Source organism: Dreissena polymorpha, chromosome 12 (assembly GCF_020536995.1).
Source record: "Dreissena polymorpha isolate Duluth1 chromosome 12, UMN_Dpol_1.0, whole genome shotgun sequence".
Lineage (NCBI taxonomy): Eukaryota > Metazoa > Mollusca > Bivalvia > Myida > Dreissenidae > Dreissena > Dreissena polymorpha.
The window spans coordinates 32,760,836-32,787,257 of NC_068366.1; the positions used below are offsets into that span (position 1 = coordinate 32,760,836).

Consider the following 26,422-nt stretch of genomic DNA (forward strand, 5'->3'; position numbering starts at 1 on the left):
TATGATGGACTTTTTAAGAATCCAATATGTTCTTAAAAGGATCTGTCATTGTTCTTGGAAGACTTAAAAGACAAGTTAAAGAACGTTTTAAGGACATCTTATTTCAAGAACGGTTTAAGATGATATCAAGAACTCAAACATGTACATTGCATTGCTGTTTTTACAAAGGAAGAATATTGTGTGCACAGGAAGTTGAAACGGAAGGCACATGGTTTATGTTATATTTGAAAATGTAAGTCTTTAATAAATTACCGGCTGAACTGATCAGCCATTGGTTCCATTTCAAGTTCTTTGGCACTGTAAGTGTAACCATTTCAGAGAAACCATTGATTAGTAAATGATTCTTGAACTGAAAATGAGACAATTCATAATCTTTTCAATACATGAATTATTCATGAACATATAGTGCAAAGTTGTATTATGAAATTTAAAGAGTATTATCAAACCACTTGTATCTCAGTTATTAGTGTTATATTTAAATTATTGTTATATGTTGCTATCAATATGTTAAGTGCTAATACAAGACTTGTTTCTTCTTACCCTGACCTGTTTGTTGAGTAACCTTTGCATAAATTGACAAATTCTTGTTCATGAATAGTTCATGAACACTTCATGCCACCTCAGTTCATGAACTCTTGAAGAACTATGGTTCATGGACTATTCACTGACAGTCCGTGAACAGAAAATAAGCCATTGAAAAATAGAAGAAAAATGTTCATGAACTGTTCATGAACAGCAAAACCCTGAAGAATTTTTCAAGAATTGTGTTGTTCATGAACTGTTCAAGAACACTTCATGCCATTGATGTTCATGAATAGTTCATGAACATTTCATGCCATAATGGCTCAAGAATAGTTCATGAACATTTCATGCCATAAGGGTTCAAGAATAGTTCATGAACACTTCATGCCATTAGGTTTCAATAATATTTCATGAACACTTCATGCCATTAGTGTTCATGAACAGTTCATGAACTAAAATTTCAAGAACATTTCACAGACGTGGCTCATTTTCTGTTCACTGACTATTCCTGAACAATTCATGAACTCAGTTCATGAACAGTTCACGAATTATTCGTGAACTGCAGAACAACATTTCGCAGGGGCAGACATCAGACACACCACATTTGCAATATACAGAAGTTTGTGCAAGGCATTGCAGTCAAACAATTGACGCTTTCTGAATGGCTAGTTTTTAAGATGTTAAAGTTTCACACTCCAAATTTTAACAATTATCACGACAAAATTTATCAATCAATTCTAACGGAGGCTTATTTAGCTATGTGCAGTTCTTTATGTGGTAATTACAGTCTCTACAATATTTACAGCAACTATTTTTAGTTTTTTATCTTTAAATACTCATTTAAATTACTTCTTTAAAACAATGTCAACTTGAACATAAAACTTTATGATAGGTGTCATTATATAAGAGATGTGTTTTTTATGATTGAGAATGCAATTTCAACTAGTGTTCTTTCAGACTGGATGTCAACATATTTCTCCCTAACCTTATAAATTATGAGATCATTATTCTTTTATGAACACATAGCCTATATTCACCAAACAATTCTTAGACGTAAGATTAAGAAAAATAAGAAATGTTCTTTAAATTGATTTAAATTCAATATTTGCTTTAATTTTAAGACAAACTTGGATTATTACCATATGTAATTACACATTTTATAATTTAGGACATTTCATTGCTGATTTACAGTACAGCCAAAGCGGAACAAACGTATTTCGCGATCCGAGGTGGCAAGGCAAAACGAGTCGATGCCGCGTCAGTCGTTGAAGCCGCGTCAGTATGCGGCGGCAAGTCGCATTTTGCCGCGAAACTTCGCATCTGTCTGCCGAGGCATGCCGCAATCCGCGACATGATGCCGAGTCGATGCACATCATGAAATAAAAAATCTTTTTAAAATTATTAGTTACATGTAGTTAACCAATTTTGAAAGAACAATTATAATAATAATTAAAATCATAATTAATTTATTGTGCGCGGATTGTATTAGCATATACATGTAAGCATAGTTAATTATAAATGTGTCTGGCCAATTAAGTTTTTTTTACGGCCCGTAGTGTATGTATTTCACACATAAACAAGGTCACGTAATTATGTTTTCGCACATACAAGTGGTCAAGGCTCCAGCATATGGTGGATTTATAAATTAAATGCATGTTGATTTTGCTATAATATTTAAGCTGAGAAAATTAGCCGTTTGAAGCCACATCAATAATCAAGACGGTGACAACGTATTTGTTGTTTTGTTAATTATCAGCTTATTATAACTATTGTTTGAATATGCGTATATAAACACATTTTATTTTGTTCATATTATACAGTTAATATCGCTACTAATTACCCGATAATCCCGTATATTCCAGTTTTAAAGCAAATGCTGGTAAATGTTTACAATACACAAACATTCTCGATATTTCCTTAAGTATCAAATACATTTTGGCATTTGTTACTTGTTATAGAGATGATGAAATAACGTCTAATCGGGGCGTTTTTTTTTCCACTGAACACGCGACTTATGCCTGACGTGATGTTTATGTATTTATACAACACAAAATACACCCAAACTTTCCAAACGACATTCTACATGTCTGCATAATTTTCGCGCGCTTTTTATGAAACAAAGGATATTTTAGCACTGTTTATTTGACGCTAGAATTTGCCAAAGGTCGCGTTAGCATTAAAAGTGTTGGAAGTGTGTTTCGGATTACAAATTTAATAATGATAATCGAACGAAACATTAACAGTTGCGCGTAATGTATTCTACGCTACACATACATGTATGTACATGTAGGTGGATATCTTAACACTCGATCCGCCGCGTACGTATGCGGCGGATTTACTCCGCGAAAGTACGCGAGGTGAATACAGACTCGGCGTCGTTGCGCGTATTGATGCCGAGTGCCACGGCGATACACGGCGTGAACACACGATTCGGCGGCCGCGTACTTATAATCTGGCCGTGGCGTAGCTGCGGATTATGTTTGTGCCGCGTTAGCTGTACTGTAAAATTACATTATCAAAGTGAAATCAGTGATTTTCTTGGGTCTATGTCTATTCTGTTCCCAGCCATGTTCATCTGATTCCCTGTCTGATCCTGATACTATTCATAGTATTGTAGGAAGTAGTCATGGTGAGCGGGGGTTATATTTTGATCAGTCAAGTAATGTTGACCATTAAATCATTAATATTGGTTTTCCTTTTATAACAAATAATCATTGAGATCAAAGATTGCAGGTGTTGCTTTTTGCCCAGAGCTTAGCAGCATCACACCCGCAGGTATTACTGATTGAAGGCCAGTTTTGCTGACTAACTTCTAATATTTAGATACTTACGATAATGTATCTATAGATAAAACACAGAATACTATGTGAAAAATAAAATGAAAACATCAAGGGTAACTTGCCAAAAATAAATCATCAATACATATTTAAAGTATTTGCATGTGTGTTCTTCCGAAGTTTACTGCATGTTATGTTTATAAATTGTACTTATAAATGCTGCATATAAAAGTTCCACTGCACAAAGGTTTTGATGTTCTTAAATAAGTTTTGGTATGACAGTGAATACCACATTAACTAATTTATAGGTAAGAAACTTAACATGCAATGATTGTGCAATTGTATGTATTTATAATCAATAGTTAACATTTTGTTATGGTTTGAAAACTGTCTTGTTATGATTTTTAAGTTCAGAACCATTGTTTTGTGTACTTTTGACATTGTCAACTGAAAAGAACAAGCCCTAGTGATCATAGGGAAATAAGTAATGCCAGTTTTGCTATACACTTATGTTTAATATGTTAACCCAATTTTCTACAATTTGCTCTATTTAAATACACATGATTATTGGACAACTCACAAATTCTGCTGCCAAATAAATTTCACAAGGACGGAATGTGGGCCAAATAATGTTACAAGGTTTGGTAATAGATCAACAGATAAATACTCATTAGAGCTGAATGGTTAAAGAATTACTGAAGATTTTTTAGTGTTCATTTTCTACGTATTTTATGCCTGACAAGGTCATCTGAGTGAGCACTGTGTTACCTATTTAACCCAAAGAAAACAAAGCCAAAAGAAAGGAGGAAAGTGGGTAATGAACAGGAAACCATAATTATATTGAAATTGGAGTATTATATATGAATTAAAATCTATTAAACTGTAGAAATATCCTTTTTTTCTGTGAGTTTTGTTATATGTATATATTGACATGATAATATTATGATACTAGCTAGCTGTCTGTGGTCTGCAATATTGAATTAACACCAGTAATATAATCAATTGATATATCAAAACACATCAATATAGCCTTAAGTGATGTTTATTTTTAAAGTCCCGATTTGCAGAGATATATATGGACAGAATCGTAAGAAAACATGTTTTTATTGAGGATATCACTGAAAATCCAATTAAAATTGGTCGAAAACAAACAATATAGCAATTTTTATTTTGGGGTCGAGTACGGTAAAGTACGAAAACGACCTAATTAATATTTATGATTTGGCACGTTTATTCAAACCTAAGCAAACAAAATTGCGGGTACGGGCAAATTTAGCGGAGAGAAGTAAAGAACAAATGCAAACACATCTGTTACAGACGGAAACTGGGTTGCAACGCTACGTTTTTGCTAAATATATGTATTTATCTTCCATATGCTAATAAATGTTTAGCGAAAGCTAAATATAGATATAATTTGCATACTTCGCGACACTGCAATGATTTTCGCCTATTGCATGTATGTATGATCATTTATATATATTTTAATCGAATCAACACCGATTTGGACCAAATTTATTATACCAACCTCGATAAAAAATATATTTCAATGAATTTTTGTAAAATTTATTTCTCGATATTCGATTTATATGCAATACAACAATCTTTTCCACAAACGGGGACTTTAAAAGGGCATCTAAAATAAACTACAAGATTTTGTTGAACCCTCAGTCTTTACCACTTAGATAAATATTTTGTCGTGTTTTTTATTCCCTTATAAAGTTAAATATAATTAAAGACCTTTCTTACATGAAGCAAGTTTTAAAGGCTTTATTTCCAACCCTTAGATACTGATGAGCAGAAAACAGCATAAAACCTGAACAGACTGGGAGTTACTCACAGGCTGTTCTGGTTTTATGCTGTTTGTACATAGCCATTTTCATTTTGCCTCTAAGTGGGAAAGGGTTAAATAACACAGCCACTGAAATCGGATCATATCCATGATCATGCTACACAATTCACATAAGATCATGAGCCTGATCATATCGGACCACACAACCACTTGCATACATTGATGCAACCTCTCTAAAAAATCTTTTTTATGATTTGTTGGTGAAAAATCCTTTTCTACAGCTTTAGAAATGGACCCTTAATTATTGGTAGCAAATAAGCCTTAAAACAGTTTTAATTCATGGCTTAAATACCTTTGGTTGTGCTTTTGATTAATCATTGTTTCTTATTCTATTTCTGGTTATAATATCAATGCATTGCATAATGGCTAGATAATTATTATTGTCGTAAATCCATTCCATTAAACTAATCTCTAAAGCTTCAATTCAGTTTTTACTATTTTTAAACCTAAGTAGGCTATTATCCATAACTAAAAAGGCATCAGATTTATGAAGACGTTGATACATTTTAAGTAACTGATAATAACCTACTTAAATTATTTACTGTTATTGACTTCGAAAAAAAGATACTATTTCAATGAGTCAATAAGAAAATAACTTCATTAAGTATTTTATCGAACAACTTGACATTTCTCAGTTGTGATACAGTTTCATAAAACCTTGTTCATTATTTTTTGACACAGTAATTTGATCAACTCTAAATGTCAAATTGTTTGCTCTTATTTTGAATAGGATTTCATAATTACATGCTATGTCAATAGATAAGACAGGTTTTTTCTACAGGATAAAATTGGGGAGTTTTTGTAAAGTTTGAACAGGTAAATGCTATAAAAATATTGTTATAAGTGTTTTGCTGTTTGTGATTCAGTTTAAAGATCCCTCAAGTGTTTTCAGTGTTACTACCCTTGTTATTGTTCTTGTCTGTCTTGAGTTAGTCTTGATGTTGTTCATTTAACTGAATTCATCAGCTCATATATCACTAATGTTAAAAAATAATTGCCTGCGATGGTGCGATGGATGGCAGTTGACTTAATGTGCAGTAGGCTGTTTGTGCAGTGGATGACAGTTGGTTGCATGTGTTAGATTAAATAGAATGAGGCATTCAGTAAAGTAATACTTGATTACTAATGTCTTGGTTAATATGGCTGTGAAATATGATTTCTTGGCTCTGATAGTGTACATCTTTGCTATGATATAATATGTCTTGGCTATGTGATTTATAGACTAGGTTATAAAATATTATGTTTACCTATGAGATATTATGTCTTTTCTATGTGACATTATGCAGGGTTCTCAATAAGAGCCGGCCGCTGGCCAAATCGGGCGTTTGAAATCAGATTTGGGCCGGTTGAAAATCGCTCAGATTTGGAAAATCGGCAATTGACTTCGAAATTTGCGTGTCTTCTGTAATTTTCCTCCTATTTGCTATTAAATAAAGACGCTGCTTCATTATCTCCCTTAACACATTACAACAACAACAATGAAAAGGCGCATATTGGAATCGGTCAAGGAGCAGTAAAATATTTGGACGTTCTGGTCATCACATGTTGAGTTAAAATTTTACAAAAGTAATAAAAAGCTTTTTTCATTTATCTTTTGTTAGTTAAAAAAGCTAAAATTCATAAAATGCACACAAAAATGCTCAAATTTAAGAGCCTGGTTGACCACTAAAATAGCCATAAAATGGCCCAAAATGCAGGAAATCAAGTGCACAATTTTCAGTGGGAGCATGCTCCCGGACACCCCTAGAAGGCCTGTTGGTTTTACATTAGGGCCTGTTAGCTAAAAATTTATTGAGAGTTACCCTGCATTATGACTTGGCTACGAAATATTGTGTTGTGGCTTCGAGTAAGCTATAGTGATGATATACTAAGTCATGGCTATGAGATATAGTCATGGCTTTGAGATATTGAGATGTGGCTATGATATATTGGGTCATGGCTATGAGATATTCCATAAAGGCTATAAGATTTTAATTGTTACCATTTAGATACCTATTTTAAAGTTTTTGGGAGCAAAAAATCAATTCCACCAATTTCCCAATATGAAGACTTCACGACGCGAATTTTCCCTTTTTCCGGGATTTCCTCACACAATTTTGCCAATTGTACTGGTACATGATGTTCCTGTACTTTTCTCAATTGGGCAAAAAATATCGCTGTAGTTTATGTTAAGAAAAAGATGTGTATTGCCTTATACAGGATTTAATAATCATAAAAAGAAATGAAACAGGATGTAACTGGTGAACAAAAATGTACCAATAACAAACTTCCAATTGAACAATTAGTAGAAAAAAATTTAGTCCTGATATCAGTTTCATGCTAAAGACAGTTCTGGGTGCGGAAAGGTACAGTACATTTATGGGAATGTTAAAATAGGTATAGTTTTATCCATTCAAAGGTTTTAAATTTCCCACAGTTTGTTTATTTCTCATTTGGAGAGGCACTTAAACACACATGAAGGAGCGCATCAGATGTGTACATTAATTGCATTTATTTAGTTGTTGTAGAGAGTGTATGAAATTTGAAATTTTTACTACATTTTGCGTTCAAAGAAAAGACAAACATGTCATTAGCTCTACTGGCTAAAGGCCAGAAGAGCTTATGGGATGGCATGGTGTCTGTCTGTCTGTCTGTCTGTCTGTCTGTCTGTCTGTCTGTCTGTCTGTCTGTCTGTGCGTTAGACTTTCTCTTGTTTATCCGATTAAGTCCACATTTTTCATCTGATTCTCTTCAAACTTGTTCAGTGTGTTGATATTAATGAGGACTCGAACCCTATTGAAAATGGGTTACATCAGAATAAAAAGTCCAGAATTATATTCCCTTGAATTTGAGAAAATTGTGAAATAAGGCTTGTTTACGCAATAAAGTCCACAGTTTTCATCCAATCATTTCCCAACTTGCACAGTGTCTTTATCTGAATGATGAGTCAAACCCTTTTGGAAATGAGCAATATCGGAGTTGTAAGTCCAGAATTATCTCCTCTTGAATTTGAGAAAAAAATGAAAATCTTTAACATTTTGCCATAACTTATGCAATATGGAAGATAGCAACTTCATATTTGGCATGCATGTGTATCTCATGGAGCTGCACATTTTGAGTGGTGAAAGGTCAAGGTTATCCTTCGCGGTCAAAGGTAAAAAATAAATAAAAAATCAAAGCGTCGCAGAAGGGGACATAGTGTTTCCGACAAACACATTTCTTGTTTGTTTACATATAAAGTTCTCATAATCCTTTTGAAACTTCAACGGATGTTATATATCATCAAGGGCCAGAACCCAATTGAGAGTGAAGAAAATTTGTACAACTTATTGTTGAAAAGGAGCCATTTTAAGTTTAAATTTTAGGTTTCTTCTTGTTTATGCGATGAATTTCCCATTTTGGGTCTGTTTGTCTAAAACTTACTCAGATTGTTCATACTATCAAGGGCTTGAGCCCTATTGATTCCAGCCAGTAGAGCGATTCAGGCCCTCATGGGCCTCTTGTTTTTGTAATGTCAGAATGTATTATGTTGTTGAAGATTTTTCTTGCAGAAAAAGCATAATTTGTGTTAATTTGTATTATCTTAACAACTTTTATGGAATCATTATTTCTCTTGTGGAATCTTTTTCTTGTGTGCTCAAATAGTATTTTTTGACGTGGCAATCTGGTAGAAAGTCTTCAGCCCATGCACAAAGTATGTGAAACTTTATGAGGTCCCGAAAACATATCCAGAATACTGGCGCTTGTAGTAAAAAAAAATTAGTTCCAATTTTTAGCTCGGCTGTTTTCGGAGATAAACCCAAGGTATTGTCATAGCCAGCTCGTCGTCCGCTGTCCGCGTTGTGCTAAAACCTTTACATTTTGTTAAGGTTTTGAACATTGGCTCTTAAATTAAAGTATTTCAACGTACAACTTTGAAACTTCACATGTAGCTGCACCTTGATGAGTTCTACATGCCACACCCATTTTTTGGTCACTAGGTCAAAGGTCAAGGTCACTGTGACCTCTAAAAAAAATAATCTGACAAGCTTTCATTTATTAAAAACTTCACCCGCAGCCGAGCGTGGCACCGTTATGCGGTTTTCTTGTTTGTTTACTGAAAATTAAATTGGAATTCATATATCATTAAAAGTAACCAGCTTATCAGCCCTTGTGGCAAACTATGGATTAAGGACTTCTGAAGAGATTGTTGTTGAATTGATTATTCTCTGAAAATCCTAATTTCTGTTGTAATGACTATTATGGAATCACATTTATGTTTGTCTTCTTTTATCAAACTGTCTGTCATCTTATGGAACCGTGACAGTAATTTCTTGTCTGGTCACACCCAGAAGGTTCTCATCTCAAAAATGCATCAATTTATTTGTTTCTCTAATTTCCCGTGTTTCTAATTGCAGATGAGATTTCCACACGAAAAAGGATGACATCCACCACAGGTCAGCTGCAGCGAAAGGGCAGTGCGGACAAGACAATCCCGCACACCCGCCTCGAGGACGAGACCATGATCTGGGAGATGTACGAGAACGTCAGAAAACTGGGTCAGGGCTCGTTTGGAAAGGTCTATCAGGTGCGCCACAAGTCCACCAACGTCATGTGGGCCATGAAGTTTGTCAATAAGGACAAGGTGAGTGTTTGGTGTGATATATGTATAGAGGATTTTGAAAAATGTGTAATGCTTGCTTCCAATTTGCTCTAAAATATGAAAAAAGATAATCAAAATTTATTTCTCATCACATTTTGTTAATGAAAAATTGATTATCTAGCTGTCCGATGAGCAAAGTGGTTAGAACATGTGCATCCCACCACGGCGTCTCTGGTTCTTTCTCCGTTCCTCAGGAAGCATTTTTGTTTGGTTGGTGGTCACCTTACTGGACAAGTGGGGTTTCCCCCACACAACACAAGACCACACTAACAATCATAAAGCATTGGTCGTTAAAAAAAATGGCTGGAAATGGCAGCTAAAATTCAAAATTCGCCCAACTTTTGTGAGTCAAATAGTTCATTAGTTAGGAGTGCTTGGACACGCTTCTCGTAAACTTCAAAATACACATGCACTGGACAAATCTATTATTTTGTTCACACCTAGTCTTTTGCATAAGACAATTTATTGCAAGTAAAATTGCCCTTATTGTGCCCTTGTTTCTGTCTTTCACCTGTTTTCCATTCCTTGTCGTCTGTAAACATCCTTGGAACCAAAGTTTAAATAGGTGTTCCTGTATGATTTTTGTACAAACACTGGCAAAAGAAGCACATGTTTTTTGTTTCATTAGCTCATCTATTTTTTGAAAAAAAATTATGAGCAATTGTCATCACCTTGGCGTCGGCGTTTTGCGTTTAGGTCCACTTTTCTCAGAAAGTATCAATGCTATTGCATTCAAACTTGGTACACTTACTTACTATCATGAGGGGACTGGGCAGGCCAAGTTAGATAACTCTGGCGTGCATTTTGACAGAATTATGTGCCCTTTTTATACTTAGAAGATTGAAAATTTTGGTTAAGTTTTGTGTTTAGGTCCATTGTATTCCTTAAGTATCAAAGCTATTGCTTTCATACTTGCAACACTTACTAACTATCATAAGGGGACTGTGCAGGCAAAGTAATGTAACTTTGACTGGCATTTTGACAGAATTATGTGCCCTTTTTATACTTAGAAAATTGAAAATTTGGTTAAGTTTTGTGTTTAGGTCCACTTTATTCCTACAGTATCAAAGCTATTGCTTTCATACTTGCAACACTTATTAACTATCATAAGGGGACTATGCAGGCAAAGTTATGTAACTCTGACTGGCATTTGGACGGAATTATGGGCCCTTTATACTTAGAAAATTGAAAATTTTGTTAAGTTTTGTGTTTTGGTCCACTTTACCCCTAAAGTATCATAGATATTGCTTTTATACTTGGAACACTCGCAAACTATCATAAGGGTACAGTAAAAGGACAAGTTGCATAACTCTGGTTGTCATTTTTACGGAATTACGGCCCTTTTTTGACTTAGTAACTTTGAATATATGGTTAAATTTTGTGTTTCGATCCACTTTACTTCTAAAGTATCAAGGCTATTGCTTTCAAACTTCAAATACTTTCATGCTATCATGAGGTTACTGTACCTGGCAAGTTGAATTTTACCTTGACCTTTGAATGACCTTGACTCTCAAGGTCAAATTATTAAATTTTGCTAAAAATGCCATAACTTCTTTATTTATGATTAGATTTGATTGATACTTTGACAAAACTACTCTTACCTGACATACCACAATAGACTCCACCCAAACCATCCCCCGTGCCCCCCCCCCGAATCCCCCCCCCCCCCCCCCCCCTTAATTTTTTTTTTTTTTTTTTTTTTTTTTTAAGATCATCTCACAAATGACCACCACACCCTCACACTATACTAGACCCCCCCACCTTCCCCCCTGAATCCCCCCCCCTAATTGTTTTTTAAGATCATCTCACAAATGACCACCACACCCTCACACTATACTATACCCCTCCTCCACCCGACCTCCCCAATTTTTTTTTTTTTTGAAACGGTTAAAAAACACAAATATTTATTTTTATTATTTTATGTTTGAAATACAGTACAACTATCGCACCCCCCACACTATACACCCCTCTTCACTCCACCCCTCCCTCCTTTGTGATTGAAAATGAGAGTCCCTTCACCTTTAAAAAGAAAATAGATGAGCGGTCAGTGCTCCCTCAAGGCGGTGCTCTTGTTTTAATGTAATGGATTATTTGTGTGGTGAAATATTGTGATTTAACCTTCCATGAATATTGCAGGCTGGAGGGTCAGGAATCAAACTGTTGGAGAGGGAGGTGGCCATCTTGAAGCGGGTGTCACACCCCAACATCATACAGCTCAACGAAGTCTTTGAAACATCAAAGGTACATATGACTCATGATTGCATATGGTTAAAATGTTAAATGTGAAGATGTTAAATGGATGTATGAGTATTTTTTAGTCTTTAAACATGTCACATGTATGTTTATAATTGTTTTGTGCGTAATATTGTGCAGGAAATTATCATAGTGTCCCCTTTAATTGTAAGAGAAAAAAATTGGTGGCTTTTGTAGTGTTTAGACACCAAAAATAAGTAGTTTGAACCTTTTTGTTTTGGAAAAGTTATTTCATGTGCTAAAATGTTTGTTTTAACCGCTTATTTATAACCTTGTCCAGATAACCAGAAACAGTCACAGGTTTTTTTTTACATAAATGGTCTGCAGCTAGCTATCCAGTAACTAAGAGAATAAAGGATAGAATTATTTGCTTTGCTGCCTCTATCCCTGCCCCATGCACTGTAATTGTATCAAATCAATTTAGATTTTCACCATGGCACATGAGATTAGTCCAATATGTTCTTGTTGACTTGCTTAAATCATGTCAGAGTTGGTTTTGATTTATTGTTTTGAAACGATTTGCAAGGATTGAAAAGAGTTAATCTTTACCGATTAAAAATGGGCTTCTAGCAATTTATTATAAGATATTGATTGTATGTTGCAGCAACAAGGCAAGACATAATCTAAATAATCCCTTAGGATTTACATACTTTAAAAAAACAAGGCATAGATAAACAATTTAGTTTTTTTTAATGTTGATCAACACATTTTCACAAAAAATGTATCCACTGTCATAAATATATTACAACTTTAATATTGCCAAAGTAAGAATGAGAGGATCAAAGTTACTCATTTTAAACCTATTCATGTTAGCGTTTGAGTATCAATATATCAAAATCCTGAAGTTAATGAAAATGCTTTCAAGACTGTTTTCATGCTATTATTTGTTTAAGGCACTTGTCTTTCAATAGATATCATTTAGAAAATGCCTATGTCTTGATCAAAGTCATATTGCCTTTTTATTGAAAGGAAACAAATGTACTTAGACAAACTTTAACCAATGACTGAATATGTGATGAATTACAAACGTTACTGCATGTCACATACATTTGGGTGTTCCTCTGTGAAAAGTCTTATTCAATTACTATAGTTTGATTTTTTGTTGACATTAAATTTTGTCAATTTGTTATAGTGGGTACATACCTTGGATCTTTGTTTTCTCATTTTTGCCACAAATGTGAAAATACTATAAATATTGTCTTGTCCAATACTTCTTTTGCCCACTTAACATTTGCTAATTGAAACAACAATTTTTAGCTCGGCTGTTTTCGGAGAAAAACCAAGGTATTGTCATAGCCAGCTTGTCCTGTCGTGTCGTGTCCGTCGTCGTCCGCGTCGTGCTAAAACCTTAACATTTTGTCAAGGTTTTGAACATTGGCTCTAAAATCAAAGTGCTTCAACCTACAACTTTGAAACTTCATATGTAGCTGCACCTTGATGAGTTCTACATGCCACACCCATTTTGGGGTCACTAGGTCAAAGGCCAAATTCACTGTGACCTCTAAAAAAATAAAAATAAAACTGACAAGCTTTCATTTTTTCAAAACTGCACCCGCAGCCGAGCGTTGCACCCGTTTTGTGATGCTCTTGTTCAATTACCCGCAGTGACAGATTTTTGTCTTAAAGATATCACGATAAAATGTGGTCTCTTGTTTGTGTAGTGTTACATCCTATATGCAGGAAAATAAAAAAATACAATTTACCGGCATCCCAGTTAACACTCAAATTAGTGGTACCAGACCAGTTTATATGTGCGTGTGTGCATCAAGCTTTGTATGTGTCCGAGCTTGTTGGAACTACAGTTGTCATATTCACACACAATTTCCAAATAATTTGCCACAAATGCTATTAAGATATTAAGTTGATTGTAACAACTGTCTCTCTACCATAAATTTAAAGCCCACCTTTACATGCTCAAAGGTCAAGTTGGTCATAACACAGCTTGTCCTGTCTGTGGTAATTCAACATTCAATTTTAAAATAACTGAACACAATTGACCGCCAAAATGAGAGAGCATGTGGCACACAACACCTGTCACTATTAGAAGTCAAAGATCAAATTTTGCCATAAAACATTTTGTCTGGACTTTTTCCAATCATCATTGATCATGCCTTGTAAATATGCCCAGTGTAATATCCATCCCACTAACTCATAGGTAATGGTCAAACTTAAAGGTCAAAGCTCTAAACTTGCCATGAAACAGCTTGTCCAGACTTTAATTCATCATTTAGCATGCAGTTTTAAAATATTTTAACACAAATGTACACCATGTGGATAAGGCATGACACCCTTTGTGCAAAGGTCAAGGTAACACTAAAGGCCAATTGAAGGTCAAACAAGGGCATGGTTCAGCTTGTCAAATCATTGCAAGCATTATTACAATCGGTGCAAAATGTTGCAGACAGGCAGCTTATTAGTTAGTTACAAAAGCTTCTTAGCTTACAGTTTTAACTCTTTCAGTTCTGGAACCGAATTTTAAAGGCCTTTGCAAACAGTTTGGATCCTGATCAGACGCCACAAAACGTGGCGTCTGATCAGGATCCAAACTGTTTGCTATTCTGATAGTATTTTTTGAAAAAAATCGAAGAAAATGCTTATTTTAGAAATTCAGCAGATGACATTTTAGCAGAAGACAAATTTCCCAACATGCAAAGTGTTAAAATGAAGATACATGGTATTGTCAGGTAAAATATGTATCTGTCATATGGGAGACATGGCGTACATGAAACTGTGGACTTTTGATTAGAATGTTTTTGATGCAGAGAGCCATGTTTGCTTATCAAGATGATTGAAATTATAATCAATGTTCTGTGTCATGTAGTCTGCATTTAATGCCATGATAAAATGCATGTTGGCCAAAGCTCCGCAAATTCACTTCTATTACGCGCCCATGTTGTCTTTAGATAAAACATTGAATTAGTCATCGATCTACAGATTATTCGTGTCATTGCAATCATGTTTTGACTGATAACAATTGTAAACTGCTTTCTAATGAGGTTTATATTATCAAAAAAATGTTAGCAAATGCACTGAATAGCAATCTTGAGATGACTTAAAAGGAGTTTTTTAGGCAGTTGCTTTGTTGTATTTTAAAATAAAAAAACATTATTTTTTTGTTTACTGTCAAAACCACTTTCAAGTTAAGTGCACTCAAATTGCCTTATGCCTGTTTGAAAATAGCGTTTGTGGGTATAATTTTGATGTAGAGTTCTGTAATAAATTAATCACCACTGTGTCTGGTCTGTGGATCTTGTGTTTTTACAATGAATACATATGTACAAGTGTTATATGTGTTTGAATATTTCATTTTTAAGCCAATCTAGGCAACAGTGTCAGTTTTATTATCATTGAGTGCACAATAGTGTTTAAGCTATAAAAACTTGCTTCACAAAAAACAACAGAAAAGAATAACAACTTCAAAATTAAAGTTCAAAGTCAAAATGTTTGTGAACAGTGACTGAGGCACAATTCATGTATGAAGCAATGTGTATGAATCATTACATCAGAAGCAGATACATTATTGCCATATCCTATACTGCCCTCTACTGTCCCATTCAGTTCAAAGCAGAAACTAATACAACAGTAACATAATGATGGCAGTGTTCATGTTTAATTAGTCTAAATTATCGCTGGTTAGTTTTGCAATACATTCCATCAACCTGAAGGTTTAAATTGGCTATTATTTAATTAAGCCATTAAGAAATCTGATAATTCAGTTAAAGTTTGACCCAGTTTTTTTAAACATAAGACAAAGTGGGAGGAATAAGATGATTAGAAGATAGCATTGCTTTGGATTTCCATGTCATTTAACATAAGTTGTTTGTTTAAAGGCCATTTATTATGGGATTTTATTATTAATTAGGCAAGAAATTAGTAGAAAGTAAATGGGACTTTATTACACCTAAACAAAAATTGTCCTGGACTATTTTTAGGATCACCCAAAAAAGCAACAATTTAATCATTGGTCCAAACAGAACTTTACAATCAAGGGAGATAACATGGCTTAATTGTTAAGGACATGTGTAGCCTTTTTGGCTTAAAAAAATGAATTTGATTGGCAAAAGGACAGGATTTTTCATAATATTTATAAATCTAAACATATTGATATTGTATCTTATTTGGTGACATTCCTTCCATTGTCTCTCCGACAGTCTGGAGATGGGACATGCAGGCACAAAACAATAGCAAATATTTACTGATTTAATGATCTTGTATATTTAATAATGATTGTGTGGGCAAAATCATTTATTTTTGTGTAGTGTTAAATATCACTGGAGATTAAAATAACATTGGCTTGTTGTTCAGTGTATGTAAATACCACATTTAAATTTTATTCGCCACAAGTATGCTGGGTTTTGGTCCATGTTTGTAGACTCTACATCTCATTAACCCTTCACCACTTAGATATGTATTTTGAAGCATTTGTAGTCCCTAAGAAAGTTAAATTCAATTAAATACCTTTTTACTAGATTACAATTTTAAAGGCATCATTTTCAACCCTTAGAATCTGATGAGGAGCCAACAGCATAAAACCTGAACAGACTGCGAGTTACTCACAAGCTGTTCTGGTTAGCATAGGTGCGTTTACGCACCTATGCTTATGGTATATACCACATTTCGAAAATCCACATCGATCGGTTGCCCTTTATGAAGCCTTACCTGATTAAAAATCAGACGAAATATCTATTTAATTTAGTATATGGTCATTCTTACAATTTTTTTTTGGAAACGTTTTTCTAACGTTTTCTTCCAAGAATATTGCTGACACCGTTTTTAGTGAATTTTTCTAAGACCGTTTTATGTTAAAAAATCTTCTTATAACCTAAAACAAATTTCGTTCGTAAAACAATTCTATCTGCACTATAAATCTCAATCTCCTACGCAGTGGCCTCCCTTATACTAGAAGTTACTGACCGGGCGAAGCAAGGGAAGTAACTTCTGTGAGGAGTTTCTATAAAAATCTGCATTCAGACATATGTATTCAGAACTCAATCTGTTGTGCACGTCTGCATCTAACGCTTACCACAAGTTTTACGACAAATTCTTGACGCAGACAAATAGGGTAGCGTCTTTTTTCATTGTGAAAAGAATAGTTCGATACAGATCTGTCCGTGCTTAAATTTTGAAAGGCTTGGGTAATTATTTTTCATAAGCGTTTCAAACACTGATGAAAATGGAAAGATTATCTATTTAAATAGTCGGTAATTGTTTGAAATTATTGATTTGAGAAATTCGCGGATGGCGATATCGAACTACATTATACCACGTGACGCCATTCTTCCCTGTATCTTGCACCTATGCTTTTAACGCCATCGGCGCTCTCGTTTTATGCTGTTAGCATATAGCCATTTTCACTTTGCTTCTGAGTGGGAAATGCTTAATGTTTGGGGAATTTTGCTTACACTTGCTCAGCTGACCAATCCTTTATGCGAAAAGTACTGTAAAGGAATGAAATTACCAATTTGCAACAATTTGCTTCGCTCTATTATATTTTTGTCAGCAAAAATACCTGCTCTCCAAAATGTATGTTCCCTCACCTGTATTTAGTTTCAAAAATGCAATACATAAAAATACTCAAAATTGATAATGTAATTTTGAACTTGTATAAATAATGTATGAAACATATTTTTGTGTTTGTACGAAATGTGTAATGACCACTAGTAAACTCTCATTTTGAATAATATTTGGACAAAGTATTGACATTCAGATTGATGAATAAGAGTTTACATGTATAAACACAATGATTAATTGGTATATAGAATAATGTGCTTTTTCCAAAAAAAATTCTATTCAATGGGAACCATTAAGTTACTGGTATGTTAATTGAATATTACCTTTGGTTTACATTATTTCATACATGAAAATTTCTGTTAATTAACATGTTTGTTTATCGTCTGGTTCAATAACCTTGAAATTATATCAAGCATACCCTTCTCGAAAAAGTGCACTAAATGCGCATTTAATGCGCATTAAATGCACATTAAATGCGCATTTAATGCGCATGTTATTGGCACCATATTTTTTGCTTAACAAGTGCATTTTAATCTGTTAAAAAAAAACACTTTTTACTAGTGTGTTTATACATTTAAGTGTATTTTTTTTCCACGAAATAATACACTTAAGTGCGTTTATTATGATAATAAGTGCGCTTAAGTTTATTTTTAAGTGCATTTATACACTTGAGTGTATTTTAAGACATACAAATAATACACTTCATGGTCAAAGTAAATTTTTTAAAGCGCATTAATACACTTGAGTGCATTTCCAGTCATTCAAATAATACACATTACAGAATTAAAAGCAAATTATTTAAGCGCATTAATGCACTTGAGTGCATTTCCAGTCATTCAAATAATACACTTCATTGAGTATTCAAAGTGAATTTTTGTAAGCGCATTAATACACTTGAGTGCATTTCCACTGATACAAATAATACACCTTACAAAATTGAAAGTGAATTTTTTTAAGCGCATTAATACACTTGAGTGCATTCCCGGTCATACAAATAATACACCTTACAATATTAAAAGTGAATTTTTAAGCGCATTAATACACTTGAGTGCATTTTCAGTCATACAAATGATACACTTTTTGAAGTGTTGGAAGTGAATTTTTTAAGCGCATTATACGCTCAAGTGTACTTTTCATCACTTCAAATTAATATGCTTAAAAATTAACCAAATTTAAAAAAAATCCCAGCATTTTGAAGTCAGCATTCATTCTTTAAATGAAAGGTTAGTGTAAACACATACATAAAAAACAAAAAGTACAATTCAATAGATAAATACACACTTTTATTAGAATGTTAAACCTTAAAAAACAAAAACAAATGTTACATATCTACATAAAAGAGAGGATTCAAACGGGCTATTGCCTATCTGGAATTAACAATTGAAAATATCAAGCTCATACCAGTGATTTTTCTCCCCCCTGATTATCGGTAACTGATTAACAGCCAAATACAGGTGGTTTCCACTTCAAAAATATTAAAGATTTCCCCTCCTTAAGCTGAAATGTTTTCCCTATCATTTACTAGATTTTTATATATTACATTAATTCCTTTTTAATATGGACAAAAGCAGTACATTTAATTCAATCATATTCTGGATCCTAATATATGATAAATGAACAGTATTCGTGAAATTTATATAAATCTATACCTTATTTTTAAGATCTTCCTTTTTTGTTCATTATTGCGCTAAAACATGCCCTTCTGAGAGCCAGTACGTACAGGTTGTTTTGAATTTCCAAAGAAAATCACTGCATACATGCTGACAATATTTAGCAGCTTAGCCCCTGTCACTATATTTGTTGTTATACACTGTTCCTTACAAAGAATGCATTCATAAACAACCCTTTATAGAGCACTTCACCAGCTGATCAGGTCTGAATACTACTGTCATGGTCTGCGAGGCGCTTCTCGTGCATGATCTCATTTGAGATCAGGTTCAGGTCCTGAAAGATATTTTATAATGTAAGTGTTAAATATTGCTGTTATGGTAATCTTGTTCAACAGTTGCTATAAATATCATAAATTTAAATCAAAACAAGTTTGTTGGCTTGTTGTTTTTGTTTGTTTATTTTTGCAATTTTAATCTCGTGATCACATGTGACTTAACGCTTTTCATAAATAATTTAAAGAAATTACGTTTGATAGAAAATACTGTTAATAAATGTACTAATATATGTGGTCTCCTTTGGCTGTGTGGACTGGTCGGAAGTGTGACTTCTTTGAATTGCAATAACCTTTATTATATAGTTTTATCTCTCAACAAATCCATCTTTTCTTGGTCAAGGACAAGCTACAGGGCACGGTTTCCCACTCCTGTTCCCCTCAAGTTGGCCTGGTATACATGTCCATACATCAGGTAGTCCCTTTTTTGCTCCCTTTTTTGGCAGGCGATGATGCACATTCTGTCCAATGGATCTTCCGATCAATGTAAATTTCACCTTGGGGTTTAACCTTCAAATATAAAATATTAAAGTTCTGATTAAATATGGGGGAAAGAAATCTGTTCATTAATGACAAGAAATAGGTATAAATAAATTTTAAGATGACAATAACCATAAAATACAGCCATAATAATTCAAATGGTGTTTTTTTCCTTAAAATTGCATTACATTTACTCATCCAGTTACATTTCCCAGTGACAATACATAAATATGATAATGATCATAATTAATTTAATTAAAAAGAGATGCAGAAATGAAAATACAAACCTGTTACAGCTGTTCTTCAGCATTCCAAAAAAACAAAAACGGCAGTTGTTGATCACTTTAACCACCCACTTTGAATCTTCTTTGCAACAAACTTATTGTTGATTTACACATTGTAGTAAATACACATTGTTTTCATCACACAATAGTTCATGTGCTGAAAGAATTTCAAGACATTTGACACTAGAATTAATGTTGCTGAATTATACCTAAAAATTTAGCTCAATTTAAGTTGCTGAAACCAAATTGTTTACAAAAATAACTTCCTGTGCTCCAAATAACTTGCTGTGCTCCAACCAATCAAAAGTGGTTTGTTTTCAAATAGATGGTCCCAGAACCAATCAAAATTCTATAAACACCCCTTTGTTTTGGCTAGATGGAGCACTGATAGGGATTAGTGTTTATGATGCTAATTGATCTCTTATCTGATCCTGATCTTATCTGATATTTATTGAATAATACACAGCACACTTAGCATATTATATTTAATTGTGAATATTTCAATATAACATACTGAATGGTGTTAGGAAATAAATATAATATTATAAATATTATTTAAATTGTCTTTTAAAATGTATGTTAATAGTCAATGTGGTAGACATTAATTGAATTGGGGTTAAATATCAGTGTAAGAAAGTTCAAATACTTGTTTTTTATGTTGTGAAGATATAATTGATTCTGGCAAGACCACATAATTTTTTTGACACTTTCAATATTTTTAATTATTTACCCACAGCCTGATTTAGTTGTACTTTTCCCTTTAAAAGCTGCTCTACTGAATCACATATTTTATGAGCAGACAAATTGTAATAATAAGACCATAAACGTTATGTGAAGATAAAAAAGAATTCAGTACAATCCTCCTATTAAACACTATATCTCTGTCCTTTAACTTCAGTTATTTGCTATAGTGTTGCTCTTTTTTATGAAGATGCACTAAAACTACACTTGTACAGAAAGAATTTTTTTTTTGCAAATCAGAAGATACACTAATATGCACAAAAAATGCACTTTATTGAAAAAATGCACTTATTGCATAAAAAGATGCACTTTGTCTACAGAAGATACACTTAAAGTACAGTAAAATACACTTAAAGATAATGAAAATACAGAAAAAATGCACTTTAGTGCACTTAATTATGAAAAAAATGCAGAAAAAATACACTTTTCGGTAAAAATGCAGAAAAAATACACTTTTTAAAGCGTATTTTGTTAAAAAGTGTATTTTATTTTGAGAAGGGTAATTCTGGTTTAAGCTTGAATATTAAATTGAGAACCAACCAAATTCTGTGTTTGTTACATTCACTGTCAAGAATGCATACATTATGGCCATCTAATGACTTGTTAACAAGTGAGATAAAAATGCAAATTTGAATGCAACTATCAAGTGCTAGATAAAACTAGAAGAGTGGAAAGTGATTTAAAAGTTTGTTTCTTTTTGAGCTTTTGATTTGTACTATAAACAGGACAAGTGTTAATCAATACTGCTACATGTTCCATTCCGGTTGAAAACACATGAAAGCAATGTGTTGATCCAAAAAGAGTAAATTAATTAATAAAGTAAATCTTTCTTGGAAGTATTTAAGTTTCTAAGCTTTTGAATGTTTTTATTGAGAAGGATCTTCAATTGAAGGATAACAATTAATGTGGCATTTGCTTGAATAAATAAAAATATCATGTATATGATTTGTATGCAAACCATTTGTATAAATATAGTTATATATCAAGGCTTGAACATCTTTTTATCAAGGAGAAAACCCTGCAACATATTTGATATATGAATCGCGTTAGGAGAAAACTGGGCATAATGCATGTGCGTAAAGTGTCGTCCCAGATTATGTTGTGCAGTCCGCACAGGCTTATCAGGGACGACACTTTCCGCCTAAATTGGATTTTTGCTAAGAAGAGACTTCATTTAAATTAAAAAATGTCATAACAGCGGAAAGTGTCGTCCCTGATTAGCCTGTGCGGACAGGCTAAAGCACAGGCTAATCTGGGACGACACTTTACGCAGATGCATTATGCCCAGTTTTTATGCCCCCGGATCGATAGATCGGGGGTATATTGTTTTTGGCCTGTCTGTCTTTCTTTCTTTCTGTCTGTCTTTCTGTCCCAAAGCTTTAACCTTACAGTAAAGTTTTGTAATAACTTTTGAAATATTGAACATAGCAACTTGATATTTGGCATGCATGTGTATCTCATGGAGCTGCACATTTTGAGTGGTGAAAGGTCAAGGTCAAGGTCATCCTTCAAGGTCAAAGGTAAAAAAAAAGTGGCGCATTAAGGAGCATTGTGTTTCTGACAAACACATCTCTTGTTTCAGAATGCGACTCATATTTGCATCTATTCTGCAACTTCACCCTCAAGAGTATGGTCATTTGGATTGACAATGAAAAAAATTGAGTGCATAATACATTGAGATATGCTTAGAATTATTTAAACATTCTTTAATCAGAAGACGTTATTATGGATGGCATGCTCTATGTACATGTATGAACATGTACATACACATAACAGGAATGTAGGTGCAAGTATCCAAAACAAACTAGATTTTTTTTTTGGGGGGGGGGGGGTGGTGGAGTTGGGTGATACAAAAAATTATTGTGAAGTTGACTGTAAAAAATTCAAAATCCCCCAGCAATCATTGATAAATTTAATATAATAGATTGCGATACAGGGGATGTGAAGTGTTCAAGTATTTTTTAAAGAATTTAGGGTCAAGAAACATTACAAACAGATGTTCAGCTTGAAGATAAAATACGATCAAACTTGAGCCTTTCAATCACAGTTAAGTACTACGATAGATATGTTTTACCTGAATTGAATGTTATCTCAGCCTCTTAGATTTGGTAGTTCAATTATATAGTTCAGTTAACCCTTTACCACGTACATGTACATACATATTTTGACACATTTGTAGTCCCTTAGAAAGATTAATTTTATTTCAGACCTTTCTTACTAGATTCAAGTTTTAAAGGCTTCATTTCTAACCCTTAGATACTGATGAGCAGCAAACGGCATACAACCAGAACAGACTGCGAATAAAAGTTTTGAAGGCATCATTTCTAACCCTTTAATAGATACTGATGAGCAGCAAACAGCATAAACTGTTAATAGACTCCGAGTTTCTAGCAGGCTGTTCTGGTTTTATGCTGTTTACACATAGTCATTTTCACTTTGCTTCTTTTTGGGAGAGGGTTAAGACAACACAACAGTTTCATTATCAATCTGCATATGACTTTGTCGTTTCTTAAAATATTTGTGTTCTGCAGTATGGACAAGGGTTGTTTCTAGGTTATTCATTCAAACACGATTGAAGACATCCTGTCCAAAACCTTGCAAAACCATTAACTATCTTATTCAGAATATTTTCAATTTCTGCAATATGTCAGTGATTGCACCTAATGATGGGATTGTAAGCTGAATCGTGCAGAAATATGTCTAAATGTTTTTAAGTATGAAGAGAAACTTCCCTCTGAATTTTTTTTATTTTGAGTTATCACATCTAGTGAAATTTTTCGTCAGATTTTTTTGGTTATGGCATCTTGTGAAGAAATGTGTGAACCTTGCTACAATATTTGTTTTTATCTTGTGGTATGAATGCTATCAGACCTTTATATCTTCAACTATTTTTGTGCAATGCTTTCTTGACTTTGAACAATCCTGAAGCAAGTTTCTAAACCTTCTGTACCTATTTTTGGCATTAGGAATGCCATCTCATTTTGGGGAAAAATAGCTCTATTTTCGTCATTTTGATTAAAAATGGCTTTATTTTTGTCATTTTGATTAAAAATGGCTTTATTTTAGCACCTTTTACGAAAATAGCTTTTTCCTTAGCATTTAAATTGCAACAAATATGCAGGGGGAAATAAAAATTCATGGGTAAAATGAAATTTAGTAAAAAAACAACAGTATGATTTGAAAGTATGAAAGAATGTGGCTTTAGAATGGTATTTAGTATAGAAGGAATATAGTTTATTTGAATTTGTTTATTTCAGAGAATGTGCCTTGTAATGGAACTGTGTACAGAGGGCGAGCTGGCCGATACGCTCAAGGAACGAAAATTCTTCGTGGAGAGCCAAGTTAGACTCATCACTAAAGAACTAGCAAGTGCAATAGCCTACCTGCATAAAAACGGTAGGTATCAATACCTGGCAGAATTAATGTGTTCATGGCGAAAAGTGATTTTATGCTCGGCTGTTTTCGGAGAAAACCCGAGGTATTGTCATAGCCAGCTTGTCCGCCGTCAGTGTCGTGCTAAAACCTGAACATTGGCTCTAAAATCAAAGTGCTTCCACCTACAACTTTGAAACTTCATATGTAGCTGCACCTTGATGAGTTCTACACGCCACACCCAGTTTTGGGTCACTAGGTCAAAGGTCAAGGTCACTGTGTCAAGGTCACTCACAGCCGAACGTTGGCACCCGCTATGCGATGCTCTTGTTTTCTTTGTGTTATGATTGCTTTTTTTCCTGGAGTTTTCTTACAGCTGTTATATTCAGGTACTTCACTTTCACCAGCAATCATGCATTAATATCATGTTATGCCCTATCATATTATTCTTTACAATGAACTTTTTGAATTGCTGTCAGCAATAATATATAAGTGGATATATGTCGTGTGGAAGCCAGAAAACCTTCTCAATCTATGTTCAAAGAAAACATTTGGCTTTCACTGAACAAATGGTCATTATAAGTGACATGTGCAGCTATTCACAATTGTGTCTTATCCATTACTGTACAGTTTATACAAAACAAATATTTTATTGTTTGGTTTTGGTCAAAATCTATGTTTTGTTGAAAAAAAAGAGAATCATTTGGTGTCATCTACACGGGGCTCCATCCACTGTTAAATTAAGCAGTGCCCATGATTAGCTTATGAGGATTGATTTAGTATCATAACAGGGTGATACAGTACCCATGCTACTTATAGAAGATGTGATAGCTAATGTAGATTTATGCTTTGGTGCAATTTTATGCAGCTCACATATGCCCTCCCAGACAAATTACTTGTGGTGTGATTAGCTTGATCTGTACTTAACTCTTTTCTCAGAAGCAAAGTGAAAATGGCTATGTGCAAACAGCATAAAACCAGAACAGCCTGCGATGAACTCGCAGACTGTTCAGGTTTTATGCTGTTTGCTGCTCATCAGTATCTAAGGATTAGAAATGAAGCCTTTTAAACTTGAATCTAGTAAGAAAGGTCTTTAATTAAATTTAACTTTCTAAGGGACTTTAAATGCGTCAAAATACGTATCTAAGGGATAAAGTGTTAATTCATTTTGTAGTACCAAATTGTATGACCTTATGCTAGACTTCATGACCACATGCTGGACTTGACATGATACTTCATGTATCAGTACTTCTTCCACTAAATTTAGATAATTGATATTTGAACATCTGTATTGATCATATTCGTTGACAGTTTTACCTTTCTCACATTAAAGTGTTGGTGAGAAAAGTTGAGCACTTAATTTATTAAAACAGATCTTAAGTGCATGATATGTAGCACTCTTTTCAGATGATAATTAAATGGGGTCAACAGTTAACTGTGGTCAATATTTGATAAGGAATATGTTATAAATCCATTGTTCAATTGTTTTGGTTACAATTTTACAAAAGCATAGTTGATATTACTTTACACAGAAATGTGGCATTTAATTGGTACAAGGCTTCATAGAGATTACCTTGTTGTTGAAATGAAACTATTTCTAATATTAGTATCATAAGTGATGATTTGAAAATTGAGTTAGATTTCATATCATGTCATTTTCCATCAAATGTCAAACCATGTTGTTATCAGGACTTTATGGCCTTACCATTTACCTATTTGACGAGGTCAAGGCTTATGAGTTAGACAGCAGGACCTTTTTGCTGTCTTATTTAATAGGAAATCAGAGACTTCCATACATCAGGATAATCGCTCAATATTTTACAGCTAAGAAATAAATTGAAGCATGGCTCAATGGATTGTGTCTGTTATTGCGGTTATTGATGTAACCAAAGTATACTTTGAATGCTGGATCAATTAACTGATCCCTCGTCATAATCCTGAGGAGCAGATAAGCATGTCAAGGCACTTATTGAAAATGTCTGCTGTACGTCTGATTTCCTTGCCATGCATATGAAAACATTGCTTGAACTTAAATGACAATGAATTTATTATTATATATTCTCCAAGCTT

The 26,422-nt window shown here is 33.7% G+C and overlaps 1 protein-coding gene across 3 annotated transcripts in view; it reads left to right on the plus strand.

Annotated features, from left to right (window-relative positions):
- LOC127853400 (serine/threonine-protein kinase 33-like) overlaps positions 1–26,422 on the plus strand; it is a 64,848-nt gene that overhangs the window by 20,931 nt on the left and 17,495 nt on the right. For all 3 annotated transcript variants that reach the window (XM_052387915.1, XM_052387913.1, XM_052387914.1), the window contains 3 exons: positions 9,525–9,751; positions 11,906–12,010; positions 24,238–24,376. In XM_052387915.1, coding sequence (XP_052243875.1) covers positions 9,548–9,751; positions 11,906–12,010; positions 24,238–24,376 — 448 coding nt within the window. In that variant the 5' untranslated portion in view covers positions 9,525–9,547. The remainder of the gene's footprint in view (positions 1–9,524; positions 9,752–11,905; positions 12,011–24,237; positions 24,377–26,422) is intronic.